At 54.3% G+C, this 22,260-nt stretch overlaps 2 protein-coding genes across 3 annotated transcripts; one reads left to right on the forward strand and one right to left on the reverse strand.

The window, feature by feature from the left end:
* Nucleotides 1–2,119: 2,119 nt before the first annotated feature.
* Nucleotides 2,120–8,964, reverse strand: AKT1S1 (AKT1 substrate 1 (proline-rich)). The gene is made up of 5 exons (XM_006868219.1): nt 8,912–8,964; nt 4,851–5,227; nt 3,471–3,548; nt 3,221–3,390; nt 2,120–2,263 (listed from the first exon to the last, which is right to left on the reverse strand). Exons 1-5 carry the CDS (start codon nt 8,962–8,964, stop codon nt 2,120–2,122), a joined length of 822 nt encoding a protein of 273 aa, XP_006868281.1.
* Nucleotides 8,965–9,998: 1,034 nt separating this feature from the next.
* On the forward strand, nt 9,999–22,163 carry TBC1D17 (TBC1 domain family, member 17). 2 transcript variants are annotated; one of them, XM_006868220.1, is made up of 17 exons: nt 9,999–10,019; nt 10,521–10,619; nt 10,749–10,823; nt 12,611–12,734; nt 13,704–13,911; nt 15,817–15,928; nt 16,264–16,422; nt 16,795–16,923; nt 17,011–17,114; nt 18,145–18,239; nt 19,059–19,175; nt 19,255–19,355; nt 19,454–19,553; nt 20,598–20,695; nt 20,850–20,966; nt 21,729–21,815; nt 21,960–22,163. In XM_006868220.1, the coding sequence occupies exons 1-17, from the start codon at nt 9,999–10,001 to the stop codon at nt 22,161–22,163; spliced, it is 1,950 nt and encodes a 649-aa protein (XP_006868282.1). The 2 variants fall into 2 exon arrangements, with proteins under 2 accessions (XP_006868282.1, XP_006868283.1); XM_006868221.1 differs by lacking the exon at nt 10,521–10,619.
* Nucleotides 22,164–22,260: the final 97 nt, after the last annotated feature.

Genomic DNA, 22,260 nt, shown 5'->3' on the forward strand with positions numbered 1-22,260 from the left:
GACCACAAGGTCACGTTCAACTGCAAGGTCGGCAGTTCAAACTCACCAGCTGCTCCTCAGAAACCCTTTACAGGGTTGCTATGAGTCGGCGCTTACATGTAAATCTTGTATTTAGTCAAATGCTTTTGGAGTACTGAAACTGTCAGTTTCCTGCTTAATGCTTAAGTGACTAGACTTTTCTGTGTCTTCACTGGGTCTTTCATTGAAATGGGCACAACCCATTCAGGTAACACCACTCTGGTCCCAACACTGGAAATTGGGGCTTCATGGTCAAAGGCTGGAATTCTACCTTCCTAACCCATGGGTTATATGAAAACGTGGCATCAGTATTGGAGGAAGACTCATTAACAACCTGCAATATGCAGATGACAACCTTGCTTGCTGAAAGTGAAGAGGACTTGAAACATAGACTTATGAAGATCACAGAGCACAGCCTTCAATACAGATTACATCTCAATGTAAAGAAAATGAAAATCCTCACCACTGGACCAATAAACAACATTCTTATCAACGGAGAAAAGATTAAAGTTGTCAAGGACTTCATTCTTCTTGGATCAACTATCAACACTCAAGGAAGCAGCAGTCAAGAAATCAAACGACATATTGCATCAGGCAAATCTGCTGCACGAGACCTTTTTAAAGTGTTGAAGAGCAAAGATGTCAGCTTGAGGACTAAGGTGCACCTGACCCAAGCCATGGTATTTTCTATAACCTCATATAGACGCGAAAGCTGGACAGTAAATAAGGAAGACCATATAAGAATTGATGCCTTTGAGCTGTGGTGTTGCAGGAGAATATTGAAAGACATGCAGCCAGAGTGCTCCTTGGAGGCCGGGATGGCCAAACTTCGTCTCTCATACTTAGGACATATTGTCAGGAGGGACCAGTCACTGGAGGATATCATGTTTGGTAGGGTGGAAGGCCAGAGAAAAAGAGGAAGATGCCCGGCAAGATGGATTGGCCAAGTGGCAGCATCGATGGACTCAAGTGTGGCAACAGTAGTGAGGCTGGCCCAGGATCAGGCAGTTTTCCGTTCTGCTGTGCATAAGGTTGCTATATGGGTTGGTGCCGACGCGATGGTACCTAACAATCCATGAAACCCCATTTCCTTCCGTATCTGTCAAATGGGACAACCACCCCACCTCCCAGCTTTGCGGTGAAAAATCAAAGATGCAGAACACGTTGAGTGAACACCTCATAGTCATTTGTCAGAGGTAAAACTCTTTAATCTCCGAGTGCCCCTCTTGACTTCCGACCCTTACCCCTATTCTCTCCCCCACAGCAGGGCCGGAGAGTGAGGCCCTCTGCCCCCCACTTTGGGTGGACGAGGGCCCTTTAAGGCACCTGTGGAGGTGGGGGGAGATGGGCGGGAGCTGGTAACGTCCTGGATGCAAGGACGTATTCGATTGGCAGGCTGTTCAGGGATGTAACCAGTAAGAGTGTGAGAACGCAGAAACAAGACTGGACCATCCCTGAGGAGCAGAGCCAGAGAGACAAATTGTCAGGATTTGAGCAAAGGAGCACCCATCCCCAGTAGTGTACAGAAAATAAATTTGAGGCCACAAGTAAATCCAGGGCACTTGAGCGTTTAGTCACGCCCCCAGGAAGCAGAGGCCAATCAAATGGGAGACTCAACAATTAACTCAGGTGATTGGTCAAGCCCTTCATAGGCTCGAGCCAATCAAAAACAAGGAGCAACCCAGTCACTAGGCAAAAATGGATTGCCACTGCCCAATCCTGTGGTATGACTGTGCTCTTTCTGGGATGCAGCCAGTGCCGAGGGAACAGACCTGTGGCTGGCTCCACAGAAAACAGGGTAGTCTGACCAGTTAACTAGTCACGCCCCTGGGGATGGAGCGAGCCAATCCCCTAATGTAAAGGATCTGTCGCTGGGCGGAGAAAGGCGCAACACACCCAATCAAGAGGCTGGCCCGGCTCTTGAGCCCAGGAGGGGACCATGGGCTGGGAGGGCGTCCCTTGTCACTAGGTGGGGATTGGCCAGGGCCTAAGAGAAACGTGGAGGAGGCCTGGTCCTGGACGTGCCAGGGATTGGCGGGCCTCGGGGGCGGGGCGGGGGTGTAGTGTAGGCGGGGCGGGGCGGTCAGTGCCTCAGCCGGCCTCAGTATTTCCGCTTCAGCTTCTGAAAGTCGCTGGTGTTAAGCCGCGGTCGTGGCAGATCTCCAAAGACCTGGGTGTCCTCAGCCTCCCGCAGCACCAGCGCACGCATGCTTGCTGCGATGCGATCCAGGTCCGGCGAGGAAGACTGTGGAGAGGGCCCCCCCCCCGCCCAAATTCAGTTCTGTTCATCAGCACTCCGGAGCCGTACAGAGAGGAACCCTCTCCATGTCCCCCTCCCACAGGTGGCAGCTCGAGGTGTCCTGCCCTTCTGCCGGCCCATAGCCCCGGCACCGCCTCCCTTGTCACATTGAGCCAGACTGGGGCAGCCCCCCCGCACCCCATCCCCTGGACCCAGCACTCAGGGACCTGAAAGGCTCCCTCACTGAACTACATTTCAGTCAGTGGCCAGCGGCACCTTCAGCTGCAGTGGGACCAGACAGAACCCTTGTTCTCTGGGGCCGCTGGGCCCTTGGATCAGCCTGGGGGTCTGTACATGAGGCGCAGAGGCTCAGAGGGGTGTCACTGGGGACCCAGTCCTCCTCCCTCCAAGCCTACAGCTCCTTCCCTAAAGGGCTCCGATCCTAAATCGGCCCCTGACAGCTGAGACCTTGAGGAAGTCACATGTCCGGTCAGTCTCAGTTTCCCCTCAGCTTCAGGGAGTTTGCATAATGATCAGCAAAGATCCACATAGGCCAGTCAAAAAGAACCCGGAATGTGAGGGGTAGGGGACGTGCCTTTCCCTGACCCCTTGAATCTCAATTTCCCCATCTAGAGGGAATGCCAAGATGCTGTGTGGCAGGTATCCTGGCTGAGGCAGGTGCTCTAGAAATGGTGTTGATCTGGTGGTGAGAGGTGGCCTTTGGTAGAAGGCATCCAGACACCGTCTCAGGTTACAGGTTTCTCAGGTCAGAGCTATGGCGTTCCAGAGGTCTGCAGGTCTGTTTCCTGCTCACCCACCCAGGCCCAATGAATTTTAAGGATCTTCCAAGACTGAAATGTGAATAACTCAATGCGAGAGGGGCTATGTGGAGGCAGTGGCTCTGAACGTTTCCAGCTACCCCCTCTTACCTGCCACCCCACTTTACCCCCATTCATTCCTCACCGGCCCGTTCTCCTCATCTGATGACCGCGCCTCTGTCCTCTTCTCCTTGAAGGTCCAGATTGGCACAGACACGGGCAGGGACTTGGCGTACTGTTGTGTGGGCAAGGCTGCGGCTGGGGGCACTGAGTAGGCTGCGGGGCCAGCGGGGGTCTCCTCGCTCAGGCTGCCATCTGGGAGAGAGGGTGGAGTTCAGACTCTGTCCTTGTCCTAGCAGCACCTGGGGGGACTCAGAATAGCCTGGGACACTCACCATCAGTGCTCTCGGGGTCTGACTCACAGAAGGGGGGCAGGTCCTGGAGAGTGGCATCCTCGTCCATCACAAAGAGTCCTGCACACAGCACGAGAGTTGCGGGCCAGTCAGGGCCCTGCGGCATGTGCCCCCTAACTCCAACCATTACTGCTGCCTCCTAGCTCCCTACCTACATTGGCCAGGTCCTTTCAAACCTCAGGGCTTCAGCAATTACTGTTCCCTCTGCTGAAAACACCCATCCCCTAGTTACCTGCCTGGCCTAGGTAGAAAGAAACCCAGTGTAATAATCGATCAGTTACACTTGTGGGTGAAAACAAGGACAACTCTGATCCCTGTTTTACAAATGGCAACCTGGAAGCACAGAGAGGTTAAGTCACTTTTCTGAAGATGGGTCGGAATCGACTTGATGGCACTTAACAACAACAACACAGCTAAAAAGTAGCCATCACCGGGGTTTGAACCAAGGCTAGCTCTGGAGTCTGTGCCCCAGACCCTAGGAGAGTTTGCACCAGTAATGTGAGAAAGCCAAGTGAGATAATGATAATAACAAAATAGTAACTGTGGCTCTGTGGGTTAATGCACTGGACTGCAAAGTTGGTTTTAACCCCAAGGTTGGCAGTTCAAGCTCACCAGCTGCTCCTTGGAAATCCTATACAGGGTCACTATGGGTCAGAACCAATGCGATGGCACTTAACAACATTTATTGAGGAGAGGAGGCACAGGGGTATAATGGTTAATTGTTTGGCAGCTAACCAAAAGGCTGGTAGTTACAACCCACCAGCCACTCTGTGGGAGAAAATAGCTGGTAATCTGTTTCTGTAAAGATCCCAGCCTTAAAAATCCCACAGGGCAGTCCTTTGCTGTACTTACAGGGCCTCAGTAAGTCAAAACTGACTTGATGGCAACTTTTTAAATTTACTGACTCACCTGCAAACTCCTTACCTTCAAATTCCCACCAAGACAGTTTGCTGTCCCCTCCCCTTCCTCAGCTGTGAGTTGCATCCCTTCCTCCTCTTCAGCCTCCTAGGCATTTGGGGTCCCAGGCATGAAAATGGTTCCTAGTCTGCTCATGCTCAGGAGACACCCCTGCTGCCAGCCCCCCACCTCATGTAGACGGCAATTCCTCAGCTAAATAAGAGCCCCTCAAGAACACATGAGCATGCTCAGTGCCAGCCCAGCCAGCTCCCATCAGGAAAATGACTTGTCCAAGGCCCCACAGTATGCTAGGGGCAGGTCTGTGTGGCTTCGGACCTCTCGGCAAGACAGCTTCCTGAGATCTTTGGGCTGAGTGACAAGACCCCTCTACCCCAGGAAATGCTGCTGGGGGGTGAGGAAGCTTGCCCACCCCAGGGCCCTGCGGAGGCTCCCTCCCCCTCTTACCTCCATTGTCGCTGACACCCAGCCTCTCCCCTGAGGTCTCTGTCTCGGTTGGCTCCTCCTCCCCTTCATCTTCCTCCCGTGCAAGGGCAGGCCGGGGTGGGCTCCGAGCAGGGCTGGAAGGCTGTGGCACTGGTGGGGGCACAAGGGGCCGGGCAGCTGCTGCCGCCCCGTGGGCCAGGGCAATGTCATGGAGGCAGCGTCGGGCAGCCTCGGCCAAGGCTCCCCGGCCATGGGCCTCATAGGTGCAGGGTCCCGGACGGGGGGGCGGAGCAGCTGTCAGCAGCACTAGCTCCGTGCCGGTCCGGGCTCGGAAACGCTCAGCGGCCCCCACCACGGCCTCCCACAGGTCCTCCGGGCGCCCTGACGCCATCCGCGTCCTGCAGGGAAGAGCAAATCTCAGGTGAGGGGGCTCCAATCTTTACCTTCCAACTCTAACCAGACACTGCAGCCCAGCTGAGCTCAACACCTTCCCCCAAACCTGGTTTCCTCAGCAATTTCCTAATCTCAGGATGGATTTACCACCCTTAGGGCACTGTCCTTACCCCCAACCCCATTAATCCAGCGCTTGAATCTCTGCATCTGTCTCATCTGTTCCCCTCCAGCTCCCACCTCTTGCTTTTGACCAGCTTGGTCCTCTATGGATGGGAGTCCTCAGCTACTAGGGACTGGAAATGTTGCTGGTCAAAAGGAGATTTGTCTTCCATATCAAATACACACAGGATTCTGAAGATGCTAGGACATCCCAGGGAGTCCTGGTGTGGCACTGTGGGCTAATGTGTCAGACTGCAAAGTCGTTTCAACTGCAAAGGTCAGTGGGTCAAGATCATCAGCTGCTCCTTGTAAACCCTACATAGGGTTGCTATGGGTCGGAATCGACTCGATGGTACTCATCAACAGGACATCCCAGAGACCTGATGAGGTGCTGTGGGTTAATATGCTAGACTGCAAAGTCAGTCTGAACCACAAGGACAGCAGTTCAAGCTCACCGGCTGCTCCTAGAACAGAGTAAAGCTAGCTGTTCCTTATGGGTTTCTGGGACGATAAATCTTTACGGGAGCAGGCTACCTCAACTTTCCTGAGGAGTGGCTGGTGAATTTGAAATCCTGACGTTGTGGTTAGCAGCCCAGTGCTTAGCTCACTGTGCCACTGGGGCTCATTAAATTATATATATAATGCCAGAGACTGCTATTAGGGACCTACTAGACAGAGGAGCCCTAAATCCTCACCCCAGGGTCCTACCATACCTCTCAGACTCTAGTCTGCCCCCAACCTGGCCCCCAAGGGGTCTGTCTACACCCAGAGCTAACCTAGCATCCCCATGACACGGTCTGAGTGACGCAGCATGACAGTGGAGGCCCTGGGTAGTGTTGGCCCTACCTCCCCCCAGTCATAGTCCATAGGGTCTACTCCACTCTTACCAGCCTCTGAGGCCCCACACTTACACATGGGTCACTCTTGCTGCATTCAAATCTCCCATTCACCCTCTGGGTATCAGGGTATGCATCCCTGGGGGAGACAGGCCCCTCCTCTGTGCTCCCACCTGGTCTGAGGAACCCCCATGGGAGCATACATTGCTCTGGAGAGCAGAGAGCCTCCCAAGGACAGGCCTGAGCGTTCACCTTGGAGCCCCTTCCAGGGTGCAGGCTGGAGGAATGCAGATAATGGTGAACCGTCTCTCGCTCTGTGACTGATAAAACCCCCTACAAAGCTTCTGAACTTCCTACAAGCCTGTTCTGGCAGTTCCCCTGGGATATCTTCCTGGACCCTCAAAAGGGATCAGATGTCTTCCCCAGGCCCCCACAATGCCCTGAGCTGCCTTCATTACAGTTCATGTCACCCGAGCCTGTGGCAGCTGTACCTGTCTGCCTCCTATGTTGGAATGTGAGCTCCCTGGGCCAGGCCTGCCTCAAGTAGACCATCTGCTGGCTATCGTCTCCTTAGGAGGTGACGAGAGCATGGGACAGGGGACTGTGTTCCTGCCCTGCCCTTGTCTCCAACCTGCTCTGGGCCCTTGGACCACACATTCTCCCTCTCTCTGCCTTTTTTCTCCCATGAAGCGGAGTGATTGAGAAGGTGAGGAGCCTTCTTGGGGAGGTAGTGGGCCCCCTGCACTGGAGGGATTCCAGCAGAGACCCTGCTAGGGTCACACTGAATGGGAACAGGGAGTCTGGAGTTTGGAATCACTCACAGGCACTTTGTGACTAGTAATCATAGACGTCACTGTTCCCTGAATCCCATCTCTGAGCAGGTGACTCCCCATCAGTCACCTCACACTCCTACCAAAGTAGGAGTTGTTACCTCAGGAGTCAAGGGATACAACCACCCTCATCAATGGAAGGAACCACAGTAAAAGGGCTGTCCAGTGCTAACCATCAGCTGGGCAGGAATGGAATCTGTCACATACACTCTCTCATTCCAACCTCAACCAACCCTCCGCTCGCCACTTTCCAGTAACAAACTGAGGCCCGAGGCAATTCAGTCACTTGACCACTGGGTCACAAAGCTGGAAAGAGGGAGGGCAGGGGCATGGACTCTGACTCTTAACCAACAGTGCCATTCTGCATACCTCAGATGGAAAAGGAGCCCTGGTGACAAAGAGGTTTAAGTACTGAGCTGCTAACCCCAAGGTCTGTGGTCCCAAGCCACGAGCCACTCCACGATAGAAAGATGAGGTTGTCTGCTCCTACAAAGAGTTACAGCATAGGAAACTCCAGGGACGGTTCTATAGGGTCACTATGAGTTAGAATAGACCCTACAGCAGTGGGTTTTGCTTTTATCCAGATGGGGAAACTGGGCTCAGAGAGCTTAAGACACAGGTGAGAAATCACACAGCTGGAAAGGGTGTAACTGGGGTTGAAACTACTGTCTGCTAGATCCCAAAGTTCATCAGAACCCAAGTTGCCCCGTGCCTCTCTCTCTCTCTCTCTCTCACTCACACACACAATCACACACGCCTCATGTCATCTCCATCTGAGGAAGGAAACTGAGGCCCAGAGCAGAGGAGAGACTAGTTCAAGGACACACAGATTTGCAGTGCCAGGTCTGGGACTCGCACTCCGTTGCGTCCCAATGACATGTAAGGAAGGCGGCCAGTGGTGTTCTGGAAGAGGGTGTCAGGATGAAATTCTCTCTGAATTAGACCTTGGAATAGCCACAGGGCACAGAAATGAAAAGAAGGAAATGGGAGAGAAGGGGGTCTTGAGATTTCCCCCCTTACCCCTCAAAAGGCGCAATGGGTAAAAAGGATGAAAAGGGACTTACACAGACAACTCTGCCAAGAGCCAGGGGGCTCTCTGAATTCAGTCTCCCAGCAGGGGTGTAGCCAAGACCCGGGGAGCCACCCTCCCCTTCAGTATCTGTATCTTGCAAGAAGCTGGGGGAATGGGGAAGATTCTACCTCCCCATAGGAAAGCAAGGAGAGAAGAGAAAGTGGGGAGGCCTACCCACCACAGGCGGGAGAAAGGAAAGGTCAGGTGATGAGCCTCTTAGGAAAGTCTCACATGGGATACAAGATACTAGTGAAGCCCCCTCCATCCACCTGGTAAATTGGAAGCCCCGCCCACACGAAAGAGTGAGAACCTTCAGGATGCAACCTGGAGACTGGGATGGGGTGTGTGTCCGGGACCCTTGTTCAATCAATAAGACTCCTTTCCACCTCACTGGGGATCCAGGGAGTAATCACACAAGGCTGGGAAGAAAACAGGAAATCCCGCCCAGGTGGGGGCCACGACCGGAAGTCCCGCCTTCAGGCGGGTGAGGGGTGCCTCAGCCCCCAGACCACCACCTTCGACACTGTGAACATGGTCCACGACCAAGATAGGGACTCTAGAGGGTCTGCAAACCGGACGGTAAGGCTGTCTCGGTCTTGTCGTGGATCAGACACGACGGTTCCCGCGGGCGACCCCTTTCCAGCGTTCAGTGAAGGGTCGCTGGACGACGTCTGCCCTCTGATGTACACAGGCCACACCACTCCCTTGAGCCACTCGCCCTCCCAGAGCCCCTCGGCCTCAGGACGACCAAATCCTCCCCACACCGCAGTTCACAACGCCGCCTCCACTCACGTGCCCGTAGCCAGCATGGCCGGCCCGGCGCCGTCGCGGCCCTCAAATGACATGGCGGCGCCTGCGTCACTTCCGCGTGGTTGGCCCGCCTCCACGCTGCATACTCCACCTCCCTCATCCCGGCCGCCCGCGACTAAGGCACTTCATCCGGAACACAGTGGGGCGCAGAGGCCGACAACGGGGTGCCCATAAGAAAGATCAGATAGGCGTCAGCTTGCCCCCAAACGAGCCGGCACCATTTCGATTTGCCCCAAGAATATGGGTTTCGCACGTGTTCACTCAAGACCACGATACCTGAGTCCTTACCCAGAATCAGTCTCTTCTACGGTATGAAGGAAAGTAGTGTCCAGTAACAAACATGGCGGCCAGACTGGCTTCAACTGCCCATATTGCATATGGCCTCTCCCTCCACACTCCCATCAGCACCAAAGCTGGCAAAGATCCAATATGGCCACATTTTTTTGCTTCGGTTTGCCCAACTTAAACATGGTGGCTCAACCCGTTTTCTCTCGATGGTGACTTAGGAATTCAGGGATTGCATCGATCCCAGGGAGAGTGACGATTTCACCCCGTTATACTGACTCTCACAGTGCTTCTTGTGATTTACAATGTCTCTCACCTTTTTCTTTATCGGTTCTTCTTTTCCACGACCTCGTTGTCGCGCCCCGCAGAGAAATGGGACTGCCCAGCACTAACATGGCCACAGCTGGGCAGCCACCCTTAGCTGTGCCCTCGAGCAAAATGGCAGCTTCTTGGCTTCCGTGCCAGGATACAACATGGATAAGTAGGCGTTTCAGGGAGATCGGGAGCTAGGGAGCACCGCCCCCTTGTTTTCTTCGTGAAGAGGGCGGTCCAACTGCGCCTGCGTCTCTTGTTAACCTGCTCCACCTTCGGCGTCTGTGCCACGTGATTCGAACTTTCATAGTAACCACCCAATTTTGAAAGATAGTTTCGTCCACTGCTGTTCTAGAACGAGCAGGAACGCTACCATTTTTAGGAACGGAGGGGAAGTCTCCTATCCGGATGTGACACCTCGTTGACCCGGAAAAGGAGGGGCTGCGGGGGCAGTGGCGCCTTGGCTGTGGCTATGGACGGACCTGATTACAGGGTAAGCACGGAGGGCGCATCAGCTCGCTTCTGTCTTTGTGGAACGCCTCCGTCTGGTGGTCGGCATCTCCTTCTGACTGTGTCTGGGCTCTGGGAGCCTGGGATGGGCCTTACCAAACACCATTCCCTTTTGAACACGCTGTCACTCTCCCCACCAACTTCTTTCGGGGGGGAAAACGCGCATCTTTTAGCCCCGCCCCCAGGCGGCTGGACGCTTTCCTGGACCCCGCCCCCCTGGGAAACGCTCCCTGCGAGCTTGTCTCTTTATGGCACCCTCCCTAGGGCCCCGCCCCTTTTAGAATTTGCCAGCACCCGAATGCCCACCTTGCAGACTTCCCGACTGAGACCACTCTTTGACTCCTTCCCCACTGGAATAATCACCCCGGCCCCGCTCCTGCGGGGGAGGGAGGAGGGGAAGCTCCTTATCCACGGAACCGCCCCTTGGCTTTTTGCTGGGCCCACCTCCCACGTAGGCCCCGCCCCTGACTAGTGCCGCCCCTAGGTGGTGTTTGAAAAGGGAGGCGTGTACCTGCACACCAGTGCCAAGAAACATCAAGACGCCGACTCCCTCATCGCCGGCGTCATTCGTGTCGTGGAGAAGGTGGGCACTGGAATGAGGGGCTATCAGAAAGCCGAGGGTGGGGACTAGGGAAGAAGAATGGAGATTTTCAGTGGGAAGAATTGGGAGTGAGGTTTGGGGAGCCCCAGTAACTCCGCCCCCTTCTCTCAGGATAATGACGTCCTTCTGCACTGGGCTCCCATAGAGGAGGCCGGCGATTCCACCCAAATCCTCTTCTCCAAGAAGGTAGGCTTCCCCCTCCGTCATTCATGGGTTTGTTCTAGGTCCGAACGTTGGTAGGATGTGGGACACTAGCTGGTTCCTAGGCTCTCTCTGGCCCTGGGTTTCATTCTTGTGGAATGAGGCTACCTTTTCAAGGAAAGCTCAGAAACCAAGAGACCGGAGGATATCTGCCTCCGGCTCTTTGCTTCTTCAGAAAGCCCACCAGGGTGCAAGGGGGTAACTCACACTGTGTATTCAGGTCCTGGGAGCTCAGGCCAAAAGGTCCTACCATCATGTCTTGTATGTGCCTCAACCTCTTTGCAGATGTCCCCTTGGTTCCCATTGGTTGGACTTGGGTCACAAGGCCACTTATAGCTGTGAGGCAGGATGGGACACAACTCTGGGGTGGGTGAGCCAGCCTCTGTCCTGGCAGCCTGGGAGAAGGGACAGAGGTGACTGTTGAGTAGACACATGGTGTGGGTCCTTCCTGGCTTCAGTGGTCTGATCAAGACAGGCTTTCATTGGAGTAGTCATAAACTCACTTCACTAGTAGTAGAAGCAAGAAACAGAGAAAGAAAGAGGAAAAAAAAGAGTAATCTGATACAATTTGATGAACTTGACCTATATCTATGGATGCAGTAGCTCAAAAGAGGAAACAAATCCTTACAGCAAGGATCATTCCCACCCCCTCCATACACAGAGTAGACAGGGATGGGCAACTTGGACATTGGCTACCCAAAGTGGGGGGAATACAAAGGCAAGAAGTGACTGGCTTTGAAGCTTCCAAGAAGGAGCCTAGATCCCGAGGCCGTGGAGGAAGGTAGAATCTCCACTGAGTAGTATCCAATCTGTCTGGGTGGGGCTCATGAAAGGAGATGGGGATAGGTCTCTTGTGGTACAATAGTGAATAGTTGTTATCAGGACTGACTGTGAGGGTTGGAAATGTAAAGGTAGACGTTTTGTAGCAAGGAGGGGAGTGATTGACTTTTGCAGTCCAGGAGCCGAGGTCCTTGGGACCATCAAGGGAGAAGAGTGGAGTGCGTGACCCTACCCAGAGAAGCAGTGACGCCAGAGATAGAGGCAGTGATGATGACGTGGCGAGATGGAGCGGCTGGGGATTCTAGACCCAGAGAGGGAGAGGGGCTGTGTGCTGATGATGGGGTGGGAGGACAGGGTTGCAGGGAATACCTTTTGGTTGGTTGATGATGCATGGAGGGGACTGTAACCATGGCAATGAAAGGATATACAACAGGATGAATAGAAAGCTAAATGTTTTCTCATGTAAACTATTACATAATTCACAATAAAACATTTAAAAAAAAAACAAGAGAGAGCGACTATACAGAGTTGAGGGCTGTCAGAGTTTCAGAACTGATCTACCAGGGCAGTAGCCGCCTCATTCTGGTGGCAGGAAGTGAAGAGGCCTCTGCTGGAGCTGCTGATTCAAGAACAACACCCCCAACACCCAAAGCTGACCCCCACTAGGGGACAGCAAGCTACTGCCACCCCAGCTACCTCCTGGCACCCACACAACTAGGGCCTAGGCACTGACATAGCAAGCTATCCCCAGAGCTGCTTTGTCACATATAGGAAGATGAAGAGGAACACGCAGCTCCAGTCCATCTAAGGACCAGGGATTGCACCTCCTCTCTGCCATGTGGCCATTTGGGTCAGACCCTTGAGAGACTTGGGTTCAAGTCCTGGCTTAGTTCCAGCTGCACTAGGTGACCTTGAGCAAGTACTGTGCCTTCTCTGAGCTTCAGTGTCCCTCTTTGTTTGATGGGGTTGCTTTCTCCTTTTTGTCACTCGAGGACTCCACTGGGGCTGACTGCTGCACTTCTGAGGAGGAACCGACCTTTGATCCTGGCTATGAACCTGACTGGGCCGTCATCAGCACTGTGCGGCCACGGCCCCGCCACTCCGAACCCACGAGAGGTAGGCTAAGCCGGTGCCCATTGTAGTCACCACTCAGTGGTCATGGCTCCAAAGACTTTGCTGCCCTTGGTCAAAATGGCCACCCAGCACTGGCTTCCCAACATGGCCAACTTCTTTCTGGGACTTGCAGCCTTGCTCAACCCCTTGACTTTTGGATTAGCCATTGCTTGATTGCCATGGAGTGGATTCGGACTCATAGCGGCCCTGTAGGACACAGTACAACTGCCCCACAGGGTCTCTTTACAGAAGCAGCCAGCACATCTTTCTTCTGAGGCGTGGATGGTGGCTTTGAGCCAATAGCCTTTTTGTTAGCAGCCAAGTGCTTAACTGCTGTCTTACCAGGGCTCTTTGGATTGGCCATGGACACTCCAAATAAGTCTTAAACCCACAAAGATTTCCATGCTGTTAGAGACAACAGCTACAGTCCATTGTGATATATAGAGTAAGTCTCACTGTCTGGCCTTCCACAGTGCATGTGGGTAGTCCAAGGAGGCATCTGACCCGCCAGGGCAGCAGGGAGCCTTCCAAGAGGAGTTGATGCCCAGACCTTAGCTCTCACGGGCACTGGGTAGTTGTCCAGGGGACAGAGCATGAGGCACTGGCTTATTTATGATTGCACACCAGCCTTTCATTGGCATCTGGAGTGAAGAGAAGGCTGAACATGAGACAAGGAGGGGGTAGGTAGCTTTCCATGCTAGTATGGAGGAACATGATCTCTATCCATAAGGTGTTAGGGGACCTAAGAAGATTTTAGAGAGGGCGCATATCCACCTGACAGCTTTTCCAGGCTCCCTTCCTGTTTTATTAGTTGGTGTTTCCACAGAAATGGGAGGTGATCCGGAGCTCCCAGAGCAGAGCCTGATGTGGTTCAGAGTTGGGAGTTGTCTGTTTCCTGAGTGGATGCCCTCAGTTGACATGGCCACCTCTAGCTTCCCATGCCCCTATTCAACATGGCGTCATCCTCTCCAGGTACAGAGCCCAGCTCTTCCCAGGGCTCCTGGGCCTTCTCTGTGAGTCTGGGGGAGCTCAAGTCCATCCGTCGTTCCAAGCCTGGTCTGAACTGGGCCTACCTGGTCCTGGTGACCCAGGCTGGAGGATCTCTGCCTGCCCTGCACTTCCACTCTGGGGGTACCCGCGCCTTGCTCCGAGTCCTCAGCCGCTACTTGCTGTTGGCCAGGTGAGCTCCCAGCTCTGGACAGTGGCCCTGCATAGCTGCATTCTGAGCCCTTGGGATTGTGAATGAAACACTTCACAAAGTGGTTTAAAGAATGAGAATGAAAGTTACTGAACTGTGAGATGAAAGGGTAGTTTTGACTTTAGGCAGAATCCCTGGGTGATCCAAACAGCTAATGTGCTTGTTAACCAAAAGGGTGGAGGTTGGAGTCTGTCCAGAGTTGCTTTGGAAGAAGGGTTTGGCAATCTCCTCCCAAAAACTCAGCTCTTGAAAACTCGGGAGCACAGTTCCATGCACTGTGATTGACTAGAAGGCCACTGATTTTTTAACTTCAAGCAGGATTCTGGTCCTGAAATGGTATAAATGCTTACAATTTCTTCTCTGAGTTTGTTTTCTGTAAAAGGGGAGTAATAATGGAATCAGAACCTGACTTAACCTCAGAGGGGATACGGTGGATCAAGATCAGCCCAGGGCTGCTTCCTATGAAGTGGACATGACATGTGCCTTCACCCTCCAACCTCTCTACCAATTCTGACACCAACTGTCCCTCCCACAGCACTTTGTCCACTGCTGGGTTTGATCATTCCTTGCAATAGTCACACACAACGCAGACAGCCCTCACGATTTGGAGGTTTACTTGGGAGGTTACAGGTTATACCTCAGGATCAGGGTTGGCAGGCGACAGCTCAGGAAGAGAAAGTACGTAGGCAAAGTCTCCCTTCTTCAGTGCCAGACAGTTCTCAGCTCCTGTCAGCCAGGCAAGCAAGCAGGCCCTTTTCTCTGCTGTGCACGTCCCCCTCGGCTGAGTGAGAGAGCCGTAGCACCTGAGGTGTAGGAACCAGGAGGGGGCATAGTGGGCTTCCCGGCCATGGGGCAGGTGAGCTGAGTGCCTTTGGGCAGAAGGCTGACTGACAGAGTCAACTGCCCCTGCGCACCTGTGGGCAGAGCTAGGTTTCTTGGCCCTGGGAGTAGAGAGCTGAGTGGCTCTGGGTGAGGCCTTCTGATGGAGTAGGGTGCCTCTGGTGGCTTGACAGTGGAGCCAAAGCTTTGTAACACTTGCCCAAAAAAACAGGGCAGAGGTCAGGCTAGCCCAAGGGGCCTGAGAGGGAGGCCTGCTTGTAGGCATGGCTGAGGAGCTGTCCTGACCAAAGAATTCTTCCTGAGTCATTTCTGCCCCTCAGTTCTAACCTGTTGCTTCCCTAATAAACCCCATAGTCCTTGCAACGGATGATAGAACCCAGCACAGAAGTAGAAAGCGCTGTGGGCGCGAGCTGGGTGTCGGGAGTGGGGAAAAGGCTGGAGAGAGGAGGAGGCATGGCTGACCTCTGCCTCACAGGCATCAGCCCTGAGGTGCTGGTGATTCTCCTTCCCCTCCGGCTGACACCCCCACTGGCCATTTTTAAAATGTCAGTCAACCTGGACAAAAGTAAGAAACACAGACCCCCCTGGAGTAGAAAACAAGGGCAAAGGTCAGCCCCTTAGGGGCTTAGGGGGGAAATCTCCCAAGCTATTCTCCCAAAGAAACAAGGGGAAAGGCGACAGGATGAAACAGAGTGCTCTAGGGGGACCCAGGAACGATGCCTTAGCAACCCTAGTTGGTAGACAGTTCTTTCGCCTCATTCCAGCAAAATCTCAAGGCTATTCTCATTGGCCAAGCTGGTGTCAGATGCCCATCCCTGAATTAGATGCCTTGGCCAGGGGGCTGGGATACCCTCAGTGCGCAGCCTTGCGGTCGGTCACATGCTCGTGCTTTAAACCTTGTTGTGATCTCAGACTTTCCCACATAATCCCGGCCTTGTGGACTCCCCCAACAAGATGGGGGATTCATAAAGGGTGAGCACAGACAGCTCAGGACCCAGGGCCCTCCACCTGGTCATCACAAACACGCCTCACCTCTCTCGCTTGCAGCTCACCGCAGGATTCCCGCCTCTACCTTGTCTTCCCCCACGACTCGTCTGCTCTCTCCAGTTCCTTCCATCACCTGCAGCTCTTTGACCAGGATAGTTCCAATGTAGTATCTGTGAGTCAGTCCAGGCCCAGGCAGGGAGGGGGTGGGCCGGGAAGGATGTCTAGAGTTGCCATAGGGGGTTAGACTATAGTGAAGCAAAACAGGAAAGGAGGAGGGCACTTAACAACAAATAGTGGGGGAGGCATGAGGGCTGGAATGTAGAGGAGACTTGAAGGGGTGGATGGTGTTGGGGGAGGCAAGGACCGGCAGAATGTAGTGAGGGGACTTTACAGGGCTGGCATGGAGCAAGGGAGATCGGAAGGGTGGGGGAACTGCAGTGAGGGAGTTGGTTGGAGGGAGACATGGGATGTGGCAGGGCCATGATTACATTTCCCCCCTGTCCCCAGCGCTTCCTCCAGGACCCCTACTCCACTACCTTCAGCAGCTTTTCCCGAGTAACCAACTTCTTCCGGGGAGCCTTGCAGCCACACCAGGAGGGGGCCTCCCCTGACCTCCCTCCAGCACCGGATGAGGAGCCAGAGCCTGGCTTTGAGGTCATTTCCTGTGTGAGTACCTGAGTAGACACCACTACTTCCTGGCTGTGCAACTTGGGTTGGGAACTTCATTTCCCTGGGTCTTGGTTTCCTCCTCAGTAAATTAGAATCATGGCACCACCCTCCTTGGATTGGCGGAGTGGTGACTTCACAGGAGGTGCCCTTGCCTATGCCAGGCACGTGATATGCACCGTATTGGATGGTTGTCATTAGTCGGGGGCCCCTCTGGAGTTGGGGCAAATTTATTGCTCAGTCAGAGAAAGAGGCACTTCCTGCCCTGAACATTATCCTGTCCGTCAGGGTGGACAGGGACATGGCTGGGGCCAAGCAAGGTCACTGCAGAGAGGAACAGGGGACCTTGTTCTCACTGCCTTGTGTCTGCAGGTGGAGTTGGGGCCGCGGCCAGCTGTGGAGCGGGGGCCCCCAGTCACAGAAGAGGAGTGGGCTCAGCATGTGGGCCCTGAGGGTCGCCTACAGCAGGCCCCTGAACTGAAGGCCCGGATCTTCTCCGGGGTGAGGTGCTGGGGTGGGCAGGGCTGGGGAGCTGTGGCATCCGGACTAACATCTCTGAGCCATCTGTCCTCTTGTCCCTTCCCACAGGGTCTGAGCCCTAGCCTAAGGCGTGAGGCCTGGAAGTTTCTCCTGGGTTACCTCAGCTGGGAGGACTCAGCTGAAGAGCACAAGGCTCACATGCGCAAGAAAACGTGAGTGAGATGCCAGTGGCATCTGGGATGGCACCACCCCACCCCCCTGTACCCCCCACATAGTGATAAAGTTGACACGGCTTCCCGGCTGCGCAGTCCCAGGCTCCCCTCCCTTTTGGAATGCGGGGTCCTCCTTATCCTCAGCTCCAAGTGTGGGGACAGGTTAGGGGATGGCTGCACCAGTGTGTACCACAGGGCTTTCCCCACGAACACTAGGCCCCTGTGGTGTGGCCATCCAGTCATCTGGGCCTTGCCCCGAGGATCTGTCTCCAAACTCTGTCATCCTTGCTGCTCTCCCGTGCCATTCTGTTTCAGTCACCACAGCTTTGAAACGTGTTTGTAACCCCATATCACCCATTCCTCCATCTTTCTGAGTCTGTAATGCTATTATAACAAAAATACCACAAGTGCATGGCTTTAATAAACAAACATATTCTGTCACACTTTAGGTGGCTAGAAGTCCAAATTCCAGGCTCTGGCACTCTTGCTCTCTGTGGGCTCTCTCTGTGGAGCCATGTCTCTCCCAAGCTCTGCTCCTAGACAGTGCCCATGTGACTTGGTATCTCTCTTGTCCCGTCTGCTCTGCTCACTTGTTTAAACTCTTTTAAATCTCCAAAAAGACTAACCGAGGAGACACCCCACACTTAATTCTGCCTCATTCACAGAACAACAACCCTGTCCCAAACGGGGTTAGAACCACAGGCATTGATAAACATACGTGGGGGCTTCCAAAAGTTCATGGAAAACTTCTGTTATCTTTTCCTGTTTCCCTCTTGTATTTTTGTCTGGGGAGAGGGATACAGTTCCATTCATTCAGGTAGGGGTGACAGGCATTCTGCAGGTGCTCTTGTGTGTAGGAAATGCAAGCTGGCGACGAGTACTGGGCAGTGATAGGAACAAACAGGTGACTACATGGGTCTGAAGGGACCTGAGAGCTGAGCCCCTAAGGATGAGTAGGCGGCCCTGGGGAGGACACCCCCGAGGTCTCCGTGTCTTCCTGGGGTGTCCTGACTCCTCTGCCCTCCTGCAGGGACGAGTATTTCCGCATGAAGCTGCAGTGGAAGTCAGTGAGCGCTGAGCAGGAGCGGAGAAACTCGCTGCTGCGTGGGTACCGCAGCCTCATCGGTGGGTGCCGGGGCTGCAGGGTGGGGCAGGGGACAAGGCCATCTGGGGGGAAATGCGTGAGCAGTGTGGGAATAAGCCGGGGGAGAGGTCAGGCCAGAGGGAGGAAGGGAATCAGGCAGCCTGGAGTTCATTCCAGCCCTGCCGTTCACAAGGTCTACGCCTCAAGTTTCCCCAGCTGCAGATAAACCCTAGATTGCTCTGCTTAGCATGTGGGAGAAAGATGTGCTGTCTGCTCCTATAAAGACTTGTTAATGATGTCCAGGTGGTTTGACTCCGTGACCTTATGTAGGCTTTCTGAGGGGCGGCTGATAGGTTTGAAACCCCAACTGTGCAGTGCCACATCAGGACTTGGAGCCTTGAAAACCCTATGGGGACTTCTAGTTGGTCCTATAGGAGCAGCCTTAACACCAGTGAGTTACTTGGTGATGGCATATGTCGAGGAGCCCTGGTGGCACGGTGAGTCCCGTGCATGGCTGCTCACTGATTGTTTGGCCATTTGAACCTACCAGCTGCTCTGCAGATACAAGCTGAAACGGCAGTCTGCGTCTATAAAGATTACAGCCTCAGAAACCCTGGGGCCGGGGGCAGCTCCACTCTGGGGAGTTGCTGTGAGTAGGAATGGGGCTCATCAGCTGCGGCTACACGGCTCTGGTAGCACGTCCAGAATGTTCTCATTGTTGCTTGAACCAGTCCCTAGTTCCTCCACCTCAAGAGTGAGCCTGAGGGTGGGGTCTGCTCAGAGGGTGAATGGGGGCTGGCAGCCAGAAGCTAGGGCCCCTTACCTTTGTCTGCTGTGTGTCTCCCACCTGTTCCCTGCAGAGCGAGACGTGAGCCGCACTGACAGGACCAACAGATTCTACGAGGGCCCCGAGAACCCAGGGCTGGGTCTGCTCAACGATATCCTCCTCACTTACTGCATGTACCACTTCGACCTTGGTGTGTGGCTTGGGCAGGGCGGTAAACTGTAGGGGGAGTGCCAAGGGCTGGCTCGGACCCTGACCCTGTGTCCTCCCAGGCTACGTCCAGGGCATGAGTGACCTTCTCTCCCCGATCCTCTACGTCATTCAGAACGAGGTGGATGCCTTCTGGTGTTTCTGCGGCTTCATGGAGCTTGTGGTGAGGCACAGGGGGGATAGTGGGAGAAGGCCCCCCAAAGGAACAGGAGTCCCAACTGTCACTCACATGGCCCTCCCTGCCTGCCTCTCTCCCTGAAGCACGGGAACTTTGAGGAGAGCCAAGAGACCATGAAGCGACAACTCGGGCAACTGCTGCTGCTCTTGAGGGTGCTGGACCCACCACTGTGTGACTTTCTTGGTGCGTGTCTCAGAGCAAGAGACAGAGGGGCCAGAGATGTTAGGGTAGCATCCATAGTCCGCATCTAGAACGTTTGGTGCTGACCCAACCCAAAGAAAACTCCCTCCGTAATCCAGAAGTGAAAACACTTGTGAAAATCAGAGTCTCGCTGGGAGCAAACCTCGGCAAATGCAGGCATGCAGGCACACTTAACGAGGTGGATTCCCTTTAAGGCAACTGCTGGGTGTTAAGTGCTGAAGGGTTGTGTAGTGTCCCTGTGTAGGGTTTCCAAGGAACAACTGGTGGGATTGAACTGCTGACCTTGTGGTTTGCAGTTCAGTGCTTATCCTACAATGCCATACCTAGACTCCTGGCAGCTACTTACTGCTGCTTATTTAACGTGCCCACCTGGGCATTTAGGTTTCATTGTGATGGTTGGGATCATTTTTTCCCCTATTGATATTTTCCTGAAAAGTTATACCAACTTAGGTTTTTTGCAACTTACATGTGAGTGAGTGGGCCCTGGTGGTGCAGTGTTTAATCACTTGGTAGGTTGAACCCGTGGAATCATCTTCCATAAATGTTTATAGCGTCTGAAACCCTGTACGGGCTTGCTATGTATCAAAATCACCTCTACCAGCAGCATTTATGAATGACTGTCAGTTTCCCCATACCTTCACCAGCACTAGGTGTTGACATTTTATTTTTCCTTGGGGGTTTTTGTCTCCCTGTCGTACGTGGAAAATATGGAAATGGCACATTTTATCTGGAGGCAGGCAGGTGGGTGGGAAGGCTCCTTCTTGCTCAGGGTAGTCCTTTTTCACCGCTAGGGCCCCAGGGTGCTTACATTACTGTGTTGGCCCCGGGGAGTCCTGTCACCAGGCTCCCTTCTTAAGGAGAGTTGCAGCAGGATCTCTGGGTGTCTTATGAATGCAGTGTGATCAGAATTGGCTTTGAAGTTCTCTGGTGAGCACTGGCTGCCCACCAGGCTGGGCTTGAGAACATATCCGACAACTTTGGCCCCTTGCCCTTTGAGGTTCAGCCCTCTTGTCTCTCCTTTAACAGATTCCCAGGATTCTGGCTCGCTTTGCTTCTGTTTCCGTTGGCTCCTTATCTGGTTCAAGAGGGAGTTCCCGTTCCCAGATGTCCTGCGGCTATGGGAGGTCAGGGACTGCTGGTGGGAAGGGGGGCTGGGGAGAAACCTGGGTGCTCACCCCCCCCTCCGCCACCACCCCACCACCCCCTTTCCCAGATGTCCTGCGGCAGTAGGACTGCTGATGGGTCCTCACCAGTCCTCCTCCCCATCCTACCCTCCAGGTGCTATGGACAGGGCTTCCTGGGCCCAACCTACACCTGCTGGTGGCCTGCGCCATCCTGGACATGGAGCGGGACACCCTGATGTTGTCAGGCTTCGGTTCCAATGAGATCCTCAAGGTCAGGCCCTGCTCCCCCTCCTTCAATCTGCTGGGGTGTGAGCTGCTTTCAGTCACATTACTTCCTGTCGTTGTTAGGTGTTTAGGGTCCCATGTCTATCTCCTGTGGCGCCTCTGGGTGCATTCAGACTGCTGACTTGGAGGTTAGCAGCCAAGTGCCTAACTGAGTCACTACCAGAGCTCCTTACTTTACATAATTTGTTGTTGTTGTTAAGTGCCATTGAGTCAGCTCGGACTCATAGCAACCCTGCATAGAGTTTTTAAAAAGCAGCTGGTGAGTTTGAACTGCCAACGTCGTGGTTCAAACTGACTACACAGTCCAGTTGTTACGCTACAGGGCCACAGCAGAATTCAGTTCACGTACTAGGTTCTCAAAGTAGGCTTATGGAAGGGATGGTGAGGCAGAGGTCCGGTGGGGTGGGAGGAAGACATTTCTTTCCTGCCCCATCCTATCCCTGGCTCACAACAAAACCTCATGGAGCTTGCCCTTCAACCACAAAACTGCAAATGGAACCGCCCTCCCTGTGATTGAAGTTGGGATGGGCAGGCTCTGGGCAAAGCAGGGGCTTTGTGCCTTGCTCCTCCTGATATTCCCAAGCAAGGCCTTCCTGGCCCCCAGCTTGAGTCCTGTGAGGGCCAGACCCTCTCGGTCCGCCCCGCCCCCCCCATTGCGTCCCCAGCATGGGGCACAGATTGGGTCTTCAGGCGGTGGTGGTTGAATGGCCACAAGAAGACAGGTGGGCCTGACCTCCACCTCCCGCAGCACATCAATGAACTGACCATGAAGTTGAGCGTGGAGGACGTGCTGACGCGGGCAGAGGCCCTCTACCGGCAGCTGACCGCCTGCCAGGTGAGACTCCTCCCGCCTCTGGCCCCGCCCCTCCTGACTCCTCCCCCCAGCCTGACTCTCCCTGCCTGCCTGACTGATTTCCCTTCTGCCTCTGATCCCTCCCCTTTTACCTGTGAACCCGCCCTCTCTCCCTCTCCTCACTAGGAGCTGCCCCACAATGTGCAGGAGGTGTTGGGCCTGGCGTTGCCTGGGGAGCCACACAGTCCATCTTTCCCTGCCTCCCCGCTGCCGCTGTCGCCCTCCTCCCACTCCCCGTCGTCGACCCAGGTGCCCGCAGCAGACTCAGCTCCTCAGCCAGACAGCAGCCTGGAGATTCTGCCGGAGGAGGAGGATGGGGCTAACACCTAGCACTCCCGTTCCCAGGCCGGTTAAGCACAGGCACTTTACCCGGCCCCACCTCATGGCCCCCCAATTTCCGAGGCCGGGGTGTGTGTGGATGGGCGGG

Source organism: Chrysochloris asiatica, unplaced genomic scaffold (assembly GCF_000296735.1).
Source record: "Chrysochloris asiatica unplaced genomic scaffold, ChrAsi1.0 scaffold00116, whole genome shotgun sequence".
NCBI lineage: Eukaryota > Metazoa > Chordata > Mammalia > Afrosoricida > Chrysochloridae > Chrysochloris > Chrysochloris asiatica.

Excerpts from the sequence above, each read along its gene's own strand:
- AKT1S1 (XM_006868219.1), bottom strand. The coding sequence starts at position 8,964 with ATGTCATTTGAGGGCCGCGACGGCGCCGGGCCGGCCATGCTGGCTACG. Across the intron at positions 5,228-8,911 it reads GCCATGCTGGCTACGGGCAC|GACGCGGATGGCGTCAGGGC; the intron begins GTGAGTGGAGGC and ends TCTTCCCTGCAG. Across the intron at positions 3,391-3,470 it reads AGACCCCGAGAGCACTGATG|ATGGCAGCCTGAGCGAGGAG; the intron begins GTGAGTGTCCCA and ends CCTCTCTCCCAG.
- TBC1D17 (XM_006868220.1), top strand. The coding sequence starts at position 9,999 with ATGGACGGACCTGATTACAGG. Across the intron at positions 10,620-10,748 it reads TCATTCGTGTCGTGGAGAAG|GATAATGACGTCCTTCTGCA; the intron begins GTGGGCACTGGA and ends CCCTTCTCTCAG. Across the intron at positions 19,356-19,453 it reads GCGGCTTCATGGAGCTTGTG|CACGGGAACTTTGAGGAGAG; the intron begins GTGAGGCACAGG and ends CTCTCCCTGAAG.